The 12,257-nt window shown below is 37.3% G+C and overlaps 1 protein-coding gene across 4 annotated transcripts in view; it reads right to left on the bottom strand.

Annotated features, from left to right (window-relative positions):
- KIAA1328 (KIAA1328 ortholog) overlaps positions 1-12,257 on the bottom strand; it is a 399,895-nt gene that overhangs the window by 148,896 nt on the left and 238,742 nt on the right. For 2 of the 4 annotated variants that reach the window (XM_025365278.1, XM_025365281.1), the window contains one exon: positions 3,716-3,823. The exons of the other annotated variants lie outside the window; for them this stretch is intronic. In XM_025365278.1, coding sequence (XP_025221063.1) covers positions 3,716-3,823 — 108 coding nt within the window. The remainder of the gene's footprint in view (positions 1-3,715; positions 3,824-12,257) is intronic. 4 annotated transcript variants of the gene reach the window in all.

Raw genomic sequence — 12,257 nt, 5'->3', positions numbered from 1 at the left:
AAGAATGACCTTGAACTTGGGGGCCTGAAATACATTCAGGGCAGAAATCCATATAGTTAAAAGGGAGATTAAGTGAAAGCCTATGTAACAAGTGATGAGCCCATTTTTTTTTACTTCCCCTGGCTCCCCACATTGGCATGAAACTTAAAAAATGCTTTGATCTCTTATTTTCACACCTGCAAGAGATTTATCCATAGGGAAACTGATCATCCCAAGAGAAGAAAACCTATGGATAGTAGCAAGAGTCCCCAATGTGCCTACCTGATCATGGTGAAGTCCATTAGCTGACAAGCTCTGCTCATAATATACTTAGAGCTTTTCATAGTTTTTTTATCGTTTTGCTTCACAGTATAGGTGGATCATCAGACATTTGTGGAAAAAAGCAATTTGAACTTGCTGAAAATAGACACAATTCACCAGGAAGAGATAAAACTTCAAAAATTATTACAAATATTCTCAGAGATAAGAAAAAAACATTGCATATGTAAAATGAGAATGGGTTTTATTTTAAAAAATGGCCTTTCTAAGAATAAGATGTTTTTAGAAATTAAGAATTATAACGCTGGGTGCAGTAGCTCATGCCTATAATCCCAGTTCTTTGGGAGGCTGAGGTAGGTAGATCACTTGAGCCCAGGAGTTTGAGACGAGCCTGGGTAACATGGTGAAACCCTGTCTCTAAAAAAAGCACACAAAAAAATTGGTTGGGTGTAGTGGCGCACCTGTAGTCCTAACTACCTGGGAGGGTGAGTGGGGAAGATCATTGAGCCCAGGAGACCAAGGATGCAATGAGCTGTGATTTGCCGCTGAACTTGAGCCTGGGCAACAGAGTGAAACCCTGTCTCAAAAAACAAACAAACAAACAAACAAACAAACAAAAAATCGATATGAAATATAGGAGAGAAAAATAAGAAAATCAGAGTTTATTCTAAGAGAGTCAACATCTCAGTAAGATGAGTTCTTGAAAGAGACAATACATTAGCAAAGAAAATTTCTCTAAATTGAAGAAAGCTTCCCAGTTAAAAGATTCTGCATGAATGCAAAAAGGTGTAACTTACGCATATCAGCATAAACTTTTAGAATTTTAGAGAAAGGTAAGTCCTAATAGTTGTGATGGGGAATAGGTCACATAAAAAGATCAAGACTCAGACTGCAACACACTTCTTAATAGCAATACTAGAAACTAGAAGGTAATAGAATACAACCTTCAATCCTTTTTGAGGAAAACTATTAAGTCAGAATGCTATATAAAGTTAAACTATAAATTAAACATGAAGATTGACTAAAGACATTTTTTCAGAGGTGTGACACAAAAAAATTACTGCCTCTGTACTCCTACAGTAAGCTACTGCAGAGCATGTTCTAGTAAGATGAAAGGGTATAAACCAAAAAGAGGATAGGATGCTATCTAGGAAAAAAGGAATATAAGATAGAAAAGAAAGAAAATTTCCAGGATGATAGGTAAGGAAATTTCAGATGAAATCACTAGACAAAACACCTAGATAATAATAAAGTTCATACTAGAGCAGGATTTTATAGAAGTCTCCAGGAAGGATATCTTGTAAACTGTAATTGGCAAACACTGTATATATTTATTGTATGCAAAGTGATGTTTTGATATACTGTATGTATTCATTGCAAAATGATTAAATTGAGTTGGTTAACACATCTATCATCTTACATATTTATATATTTTTGTGGTGAGAACATTTAATATCTACTCTCTTAGCAATATTTAACTATATGATATGTTATTATAGCCATAGTCACCATGTTATACAACAGACCTCCAGAACATATTCATCCTTACTGAAACTTTGCAGTCTTTGAGCAGTATCTTCCTATTCCAGCCCCTGCCCCTGCCTCCAACCCCCCAGGCCCTGGCGACCACTGATTCAACCTTTTTAGATTCTACATATAAGAGAGATCACAAAGTATTTGTCTTTTTGTGCTGAATAAGGCATTTTTAAACTCCAGAGAAAATAATTATACAAAATTAAATTTAATAATAATACATAGTTCAGCTGTGCATACAATATTTACAGTCTTATAAGTATTTTGATATAGATATATTGAGAGGACAAAGGGAAGGAAATAGCACATGTAGGGGTATGTTATATATGTAGACAGAAATATGGAGAGAGGGAGGACATGGAAAAAGGGAGAAAGAAAGGTAAAGCGAGGGAAGATAAAACGGAGAAAAGGAGGGAGCAGATAGTTATCAGTGAGAGCTAAATCATCAACTTCCATAGCAGAAAGTCAATACTAATAACTACATAAGTCTGTTATTCAGAAATATGGATAAAAATACTTGAAGGAACAGATAAAAGAGGAAACATCTACAACAGTCAAAACTGCTTGTTGGAAGAGGAACATCAGCAAGATGGCAGAATAGGACTTTCAAGGACTTGTCTCTGCCCCTCCCATCTCCCCCATCAGAAACATCAATTTGAATAACCATTCACCTACAAAAATACTTTTATAAGAGCTATATAAACCAGATGAGAGATTATAGCACCAGGTTGTAGCACAAAAATAAGAAGGAATGTATTGAAGAGGGTAGGAAGAACAGACTTACATTACTGGCAGTACCCTTTCCCCAAACTCTGGCAACACAGTAGACAGAGATACCCTGTATTTGGGCAGGGAAGAGAGGGAAGTGAGAACCAGACTTTGCCTCAGACGCTAACATCAGGCCCACCTCAGTAAAAGCTAGAGTTGGGCAGCCCCTCCTGGTCCCAGACTCTAGGCCAATACTACATAATGAGCATTCAGACCTGCCTCAGCTCCAGGTGGGATCCTGCTATTCCAAATTCCAGTCCTGCCTCAGATTCCAGACCAGCCCAGAGCCAGGTCAGTCCACAAAACCCAAGTTTACCCCCGCCCCAGTCTAGATTGGCATCCCTGACCTCCGGTACCAGGCCTGCCCCATGCTAGGTCAGTCTTTATGGTCCCACCCTGAGGCAGACCCAGGCCTGACACCACAGAACCCAGTGCTGGGCTGGCTCCACAGACCCAGGATCCAGGACCCAGTTTCAAGACCTACCCTTTAGCTCCAGGATCCAGATTGGTTGTTGCGGACCTAGCCTCTAGGCCAGCAATCACACAAAACAATTTGGCAATGTGAATCAAGGATCGTAAAAAGATTCATATATACTTTGTACTAGTAATTCCACTTACAGGAATCTATAACAAGGAAATAGGTAGAGATAAAGTTAAAACATTTATTTAGAGAAATGTTCTTCAAGGCAAAATTTATAATAGCAAAACCCTGTATTATCTGATAACAGACTAATAGATATATATTGAGCACAGTTGCCAAGCAATACATATTTGTCGAATGAATTAATGTTTTCACAGAGTATATAATAAGACCAGAAAATATGATACAGTGAAAAAAGTAACATAAAATTCTGTATAAGCATAATCCTTAATACTCAACATAGACTATAATACCACTCCAAAAAAAAAAAAAAAAAAAAAAAAGAAAAGAAATAGAAAAGAGCTCAAAAGATTATCTCAAAGCTGTAGGATTATGAATGATTTTTATTTTGTTTTTCATACTTTTCTATATTTTTCAAAAATTTATAACAGGAATGTACTTATTCATACGGTCACAAAACTGTATTAATCAATATAGAGTTATAAATGCATACCAAACATATCCTAAATATTTATGCCCTTAATATTCTTGTTTTCACTAAGACTTCAGGTTTACCTTGGTCCAGAGTCACTGCCATTCATATCCAGTTTGAGTTCTTGGGGTTTAGTAAGCTCTTTTTCAGCAACCACTTCTCTCGACTTAAACAGAGCCTGAGCTCTTAACCTGTAAAAGTTAATTTTAAAAATTTCTAATCTTGTGAAGCCTGATAACCTGAATGATAAACTCTGGAAAACCATGCTCTTTCAGCTAGATCCCCAGAAATTATTTTCCAATTAAAACTCAGTCAAAAATAAATGAGTTAAAAATAAATGAGTAATTCTTAAATATACATAAACAAACACAAAATGATTCATAGTAACTTAAATTTTCTTTATAGAAAAGGTAGGGAAGATTAAGTTGGTTAGAATATCATTTAAAAATTCAAAATTATAGACACTTCAATACGAGTACTTTAAATAAATGCTGTAGAAAGTTAATTCTTCCCTCTATTCATTGTAAGCAAGTGTATTGCAATCACTAGTGTCTCAACGTGAATTCTAGTAACTCTAACACTGACCCTGACCAACATTTATAGGGGAAGCATCCACTTCTCATACTGCCATTTCAAAGAATTAGGGGCACAGCTCACTAACCAACATATTTTCCCTGAGTCAAAGATGAATTCTTCCAAAAGAATTGGAAGACACTTTATCCATCAATGCTTACTTAGCCCTACATTGACATGTACAGAGGAGGGAAAGCCATTGAAAAACTCAGCAAAAAGGTCTTCTACCGGGAGTTTGAGTGTCAGTCACTGGTATCAAATACGTGACACTTATTTTCTTGTCTTTTAAGAAATGTTCTCTGGTTATCTGTAAAAGTATATTCTTTAACTATGAAATCAAACTCTGAAGTGTAAAAACATTATTAAAACAATATTGTCATTTTCATCATTGTCAAAAGACATTCTTATAATTCCAACTAACTGGCTGGAATTAATGTACAAAGTACATGGATTAATTCCCTAAAGGAACTTACAGTTTAAGACTAATATTTGGTGGTGACACATAGGTAGGCAAATGTAGATGCAAAATGCCCAAATCAGGGAATTATGAGAAAAGTGAAAAAACAGCAGCAATAATATCAGTCACAGTAGCTTCTACAGCAGTAGAGATGATCTTGATGACAGCAACTATGTTTAAGGAGTGCATTTTATATATACTATTGTACTGATCCTTACAACCACTCTATAACACAGTTACTTTTACCATTATCTATTTATAAATTACTAAAGTGATGGCTGAGCCAGGCACATAACTCTCTCAAGGTGACACATTTTTCACTGGTGAACACTGAATTTTATCATAGCTAGGTAGAGAGTACAAGTAATAAGGCATATTGTTACCTTTATAAAGGTAAATATTTATAATTAGCCTTGATTTTTAATCATTATACATACACTACTTTGCTCCAAAAATGATTTAAGGTGTCTTGCCACAATCATGAATAATATTCTGGATAAATCTTCTCTGATCAATCTGGAAAGTGCTCACAAATATAATACCCTTTCGAAAGCTGTTACTGACAATCATGTAGTAGCAAGGTGGCAGAACGAATCATTAATTACAATTTAAGTAAATGTCAATGTCATGCCAAATTTATTCTAAACTGACAAGCTTGTCCCAAGATTCTGAACTACTGTAACAATTCTGTGCTACTCATTTGGTATTCAATTGGATTGCCTTTCCAATATTTTTCTTGAACATTCTGAGCACTATAAACAACGGCTTGTGTACAGCAGATATTAATTCATGAGTTTAGTTGAAGTGAAATTCCCTGAGGCCAGGCGTGGTGGCTCATGCCTGTAAGTCCAGCACTTTGGGAGGCTGAGGTGGGTGGATCACCTGACAGGAGTTTGAGACCAGCCTGGCCAACATGGCGAAATCCCATTTCTACTAAAAATACAAAAATTAGCTGGGCGTGGTAGCAGGTGCCTGTAATCCCAGCCATTTGGGAGGCTGAGGCAGGAGAATCCCTTGAACCCGGGAGACAGAGGTTGCAGTGAGCCAAAATCACACCACCGCACTTCAGCCAGGGCTACAGAGTGAGATGCTGTATCAAAAAAAAAAATTCCTTGGGGCAGGTAAATGACAAGCTCAGTAAAGATATATAAAAGTTAAAATTATATATATATATATATATATATATATATATATATATGAGATTGTGAGTAATATAGGGAGCCAAGATCAAGTCTTGCATCTTTTAATATCCCTCACATAGAGTTTTGTGCAGAGTAGAGGGCTTAGTAAATATGTGCTCAGACAAGAAGAATGAAACTCAATTACAGAACACCATTACACATTAAACAATAAGGTGCTAATTTTGGACATATTCAATAACAAATTATTAGTTATGTGAAAAAGAAACCAGACCTAGAAATTTTAAGTAGTGGGATTTTGACTGTGTTATAATGAAAAGTCAGGGTGTGGATAAATGGAAAAGTAGGACAGAGAGATTTAAATCAGAGGAAAACGTAGAGCTTGAGAAAGAAACATGAATGATATACTGAAAAGATCCCAAGGAAACAAATCTGCCTTTTGGAAAAAAAACTTTATTTCTCAGGAAAAGTGGGACAAATGGGTAGAGAGGTAGTTCCAAATTATAAAAGGCTTCAAATTCTAGGTTGAATAAACATAACCTAATACAAAATTATCAGGGGTTTTTAAAATTCAGAAGTGGCACAATAAAAGCAAAGTCTTAGGAGGATTCATTTGAAATAGATATTCTTGTTATATGATACTAATGTGCAGAAGGTTGAATTTCAGATAACCCAAAAGTGATAAAATTACATAAACCTAAAAAGTAGGCCAGAGAGTAGGGCAACTTTCAGCCTAGAAATATAAATTGTGATACCGATTAATTAAATGCATAGATTTATGGTCCTAGTTCTGGGTTGCACCAGCTAACTATGATAAAACATGGTGGCAGTAAGCAGGAGAACTAGAGGTGAAAGCTGTTCAATTAAAAATGTCTTGGCGGGGTGCGGTGGCTCATGCCTGTAATCCCAGCACTTTGGGAGGCTGAGGTGGGCGGATCACTTGAGGTCAGGAGTTTGAGACCAGCCTGGTCAACATCGTGAAACCCTGTCTCTACCACAAATACAAAAATTAGCCTGGTGTGGTGGCGTGTGCCTGCAATCCCAGCTACTCGGGGAGGCTGAGGCAGGAGAATTGCTTGAACCCGGGAGGCAGAGGTTGCAGTGAGCCAAGATTGCACCACTGCACTCCAGCTTCGGTGACAGAACGAAACTCTGTCAATCAATCAATCAATCAATCAATAAATAAATAAATATCTTGAGTCTCTGTTTCTCTGGGCATCTCACTTGGATTTGGATTTTTTTTTTTTTTTTTTTTAATTATCTTGATTGGAAATAACTTTGTTTTAGGATGAGAGCAACATAAGGATACATGAAATGGCAGACCTACGACTGGGATGAATAAAGGCACCAGAAACCAGCATGACTAGTTCTTTTTTTTTTTTTTTTTGAGACAGAGTCTTGCTCTGTAACCCAGGCTGGAGTGAAGTGGCGTGATCTCAGCTCACTGCACTGCAACCTCTGCCTCCTGGGTTCAAGCAATTCTCCTGCCTCAGCCTCCCGAGTAGCTGGGATTACAGGTGTCTGCCACCACGCCCAGCTAAGTTTTATATTTTTAGTAGACACGGAGTTTCACCATGTTAGCCAGGATGGTCTCGATCTCCTGATCTCATGATCCACCCGCCTGGGCCTCCCAAAGTGCCAGGATTACAGGTGTGAGCCACTGCGCCCGGCCAAGCATGACTAGTTCTAAAGGTGGCCAGTGTTACAGCTGGGTACTGTCTGATAGTTTGGATATATTTCCTTCACAAAGGCTAACCAAGAAGACTGAAAATGACCCAAAGTAAATAAAGTAAAACATTGGGGCTCCTAAAGCCAGAAAGCAAATAACTCTTTCCAAGGATAATACCCATCTAACCAAAAGGTTGCATTGTAGTCAAATACCAACCACTTTCTTTCTTTTTTTTTTTTTTTTTTTGAGACGGAGTCTCGCTCTGTCGCCCAGGCTGGAGTGCAGTGGCCGGATCTCAGCTCACTGCAAGCTCCGCCTCCCGGGTTTACGCCATTCTCCTGCCTCAGCCTCCCGAGTAGCTGGGACTACAGGTGCCCGCCACCTCGCCCGGCTAGTTTTTTGTATTTTTTTTAGTAGAGACGAGGTTTCACCGTGTTAACCAGGATGGTCTCGATCTTCTGACCTCGTGATCCGCCCGTCTCGGCCTCCCAAAGTGCTGGGATTACAGGCTTGAGCCACCGCGCCCGGCCAGCCAACCACTTTCAAGTAAAGGAACTCAATACATGAGATGAGAACATGGTCAGCTTAAACTGACAATTAGCATAGAGAGATCCGGGTTCCAGAAAGATCTCAAGCTATTTTATGTGAGTAGTTTTCCAGATGGTATACGTTTTTATAATTTAAAAAAGTAACAAATTTCAAAGGTAATAACAGAAAACAGGCATTCTCTGCCTATCACCAAAGTATACTGTGAACCTTCCTGGTCATTTTGCTTTCTTAAGTACTTTTGTTCAATCCACAAAAATCTAATGTTTGAATAAAAAATAATAAAATATAACTTGATAAAATTTAATTCACACAGTTTCTGGATAAATGAAATTAGAAGAAAATTAGAAACCATTAGACTTATTGAGCTGTTTTTTTTGTTTGTTTGTTTGTTTGTTTTTGAGACAGAGTCTTGCTCTGTCACCAAGGGTGGAGGTGCAGTTGGTGCAATCTCAGCTCACTGCAACCTCCACCTCCCGCATTCAAGCAATTCTCATGCCTAAGCCTTCTAAGTAGCTAGGATTACAGGCGCCCACCACCACACCTGGCTAATTTTTGTATTTTAGTACATACAGGGTTTCACCATGTTGGCTAAGCTGGTCTCAAACTCCTGACTTCAGGTGATCCACTCGCCTTGGCCTCCCAAAATGCTGGAATTACAGGCATAAGCCACCATGCCCGGCCTGAACTTTTACATATGTATTTGCTTTCCATTATTTAATAAAAATCTCTAGGGACTTACAGTTCTGAGACGTGATGAAATAGCTGCACTTCCCTCTACCCCTGTACAACTAAAAATCTTAGACATTATACTTGAAACAAACATAAGGATACTGTAAAGGGTAAGAAACGGAGGCCAGAAAAACAACAACATGGTGAGTTTCCTGGGCTTTGTTTTTACCTTGGAAATCTTGCATGTGGGAGAAGCTGGCAACCTAGAAACTCTAAAGTCATAGAGGAAAAAATAGACTGCTTTCTCTGTCTAAAGGATCAGGAAAGGAGCAGTCTATATTGACAGAAAATTTTTAGACAATAACTGTCCTACTGCAGCCAAACATCATGGGAAAAACTGTGGTCTCACTTCCCTCATTCCCACCAGCAAAGGTCCACTGGGAGGCTAGACTTCCATTTTCCAATGGTTCAATGAGACATCTTAAATCTTCACTGGGGTGGTGTTAGACAGCCAAGATCAGTATCTCACACCATAAACTGAAAATGTCCAGAATGCAATAAAAATCACTCATCATACCACAAATGGAGATAATCTCAACTAGAATAAAAAGACAACCAGCAGAAACTAGTGTCAAGATGACATAAATGTTGGCATTATCTGATAAGAACAGTAAAGCATGCATCATAAAAATGCCTCAAAGGCACTTATGAATATGCTCTTTGAAAGGAAAAGAACAGAAAGTCTCTGAAAATAAAGAGAAAACATAAAGAAGAACTAAGTGGAAATTTTAGCTCTGGAAAAAAGATAACTGAAAAAGACAATAAGTAAAATTTAAAAACTCAATGGACTGGCTCAAAAACAGAATGAAGAGGACAAATGAAAGAACCAGAAATTTGAGAATAGAACAAGAGAAATTGCACAATCTGAACAACAAAGAGAAATAGACTAAATACACACAAAAAAGCCTAAACAGAATGTCAGAGACATGTGGAACATTTTAATAGTTGCCATTCTGACTGGCATGAGATGGTATCTCACTGTGGTTTTGATTTGCATTTCTCTAATAATCAGTGATATTGAGTTTTTTTCCATATATTTGTTGGCCACATAAATGTCTTCTTTTGAGAAGTGTCTGTTCATATGCTTTGCCTACTTTTTGATGGAGTTGTTTTTTTCTTGTAAATTTGTTTAAGTTCCTTGTAAATTCTGGATATTAGACCTTTCTCAGATGGGTAGATTGCAAAAATTTTCTCCCGTTCTGTAGGTTACCTGTTCACTCTGATGACAGTTTCTTTTGCTGTGCAGAAGCTCTTTAGTTTAATTCGATCCCATGCGTCAATTTTGGCTTCTGTTGCAATTGCTTTCGGCATTTTCATCATGAAGTCTTTGCCCATGCCTATATCGCAAATGGTATTGCCTAGGTTTTCTTCTAGGGTTTTTATGGTGTTGGGTTTTACATTAAGTCTTTAATCCATCTTGAGCTAATTTTTGTCTAAGGTGTAAGGAAGGGGTCCAGTTTCAGTTTTCTGCATATAGCTAGCCAGAGATCATGTCCTTTGCAGGAACGTGGATGAAGCTGGAAGCCATCATCTTCAGCAAACTAACACAGGAACAGAAAATCAAATCCCACATGTTCTCACTCATAAGTGGGAGTTGAACAGTGAGAACACATGGACACAGGGAGGAGAACAACACACACCAGAGCCCACTGGGGAGTCGGAGGCAAGGAGAAGGAACTTAGAGAATGGGTCAATAGGTGCAGCAAACCACCGTAGCACCCGTATACCTATGTAACAAACCTGTACACTCTGCACACATATCCCGGAACTTAAAGTAAAATTTTAAAAAAATGTGGAGCCATAACAAAAGACTGTAAATTTATGCCATTAGCTAGCCAGAGGAGGGCATGGGGTTCAAAAAGTATTAGAAAAAAAAATTAGAGAAAAATTCCTAAATTTGACAAAAGACACAAAACTATAAATCAAGAAGCTGATCAAAGTTTTTATAGGATAAAGAAATCCATGTGAAGACATATCACAGTGAAATTTCTTAAAACTAAAGACAAAAAAATCTTTAAAAAGCAAAAGAGAATTAATTACATTTTATGTATAGAGAAAAATAATGCAAATGACTGTGGAAAACATCGGGGGCAGAAGAAAATGCCACATTATTCAAGTGCTGATAGAAAAGAAAAAAAGCAACCCTGTCAACTCAGAATCCTATATTCAGCAATGGTAATATCCTTTAGAAATGATGTAAAAATGAGAACATTTTCATATGAAGCAAAACTACTGCAGGCTTACCCTAAAGAACAGTTAAACAGAGCTCTAAAAACAAAACAACAAAACAAAAGATAAAAGAGGAAATCTTGGAACATCAGGAAGGAAGAACAATAGAAAAAAATAGAAATACAGATAAATATAATAGATTTTTTTCTCTTCACTTTTCTAAATTACTCTAACTTATTTTAAATTTGATGATTTAAACAAAAATTATAATATTTTATGATGTGGTTCTTAATGAGAGACTCTAGGTTTTTTTGGGTTTAGTCTATTTCTGTTGTTCAGATTGTAAAATTTCTCTTGTTCTGTTCTCAGTGAGAAACTCTTTAAGACAATTATAAATGGGGGAGGGTAAGGGAACTTAAAGGGAGATCAAATTTCTACATTTAATTTAAACTGATAAAATATGACACCAACAGACTTTGATAAGTTATGTGTGTATAACAGAATATTTAGAGCAACCAATAAAACAAATCTATTCAAAGAAATATACTCAAAAACACTACAGTGGTTTTTTGGTATCCTCAGGGGATTCTCCCATACCAAAATCCCATGGATTTGCTCACGTGATGTGTATGTATATATAATCTTTGCACATCATCTGGTATAATTTAAATCATCTCTACATTACTTATAATACTGGTAATACCTACTATAATGTCAATGCTATGTAAATATTTGCTATACTATATTTTTTATTTATAATAGTTTTATTGTTGCATTATTTATTGCTCCCAAATATTTTCAATCCACAGTTGGTTGACTCCAGGGATATGGAGGGCCAACTATATGGGAAATCATATACAATTTACATTAAAAGTAAGTGTCTGGGCCGGGTACGGTGCCTCATGCCTGTAATCCCAGCACTTTGGAAGGCTGAAGTAGGCAGACTGGTTGAGCCTAGCAGCTCAAGACCAGCTTGAGCAAAATGGTGAAACCCCATCTCTACAAAAAACACAAAAATTAGCTGGGCATGGCAGCACACGCCTGTAGTTCCAGCTACTCAGGAAACTGAGGCAGGAGGATCACCTGAGCCCAGGAGGTCAAGGCTGCAGCAGTGAGCCGTGATCATGCCACCGCACTCCAGCATGGGCAACAGAGTGAGAGCCTGTCAAACCAAAAAAAAAAAAAAATCAAAAGAAAAAAGTAAATTTCTGAACATGACATACCAATTAAAAGAAACTGGCTGACTTAAATAAATGCTGTGTCTAAGAAACTGAATTCAAAATCACAACATACATATGGTGAAAGTAAAAGGATGGAAGAACACATATCTTGAAAACCTT

Source organism: Theropithecus gelada, chromosome 18, assembly GCF_003255815.1.
Source record: "Theropithecus gelada isolate Dixy chromosome 18, Tgel_1.0, whole genome shotgun sequence".
Taxonomy (NCBI): domain Eukaryota; kingdom Metazoa; phylum Chordata; class Mammalia; order Primates; family Cercopithecidae; genus Theropithecus; species Theropithecus gelada.
Note: the sequence above shows the minus strand (reverse complement) of the source record. Positions and strands in the feature narration are given on the sequence as shown.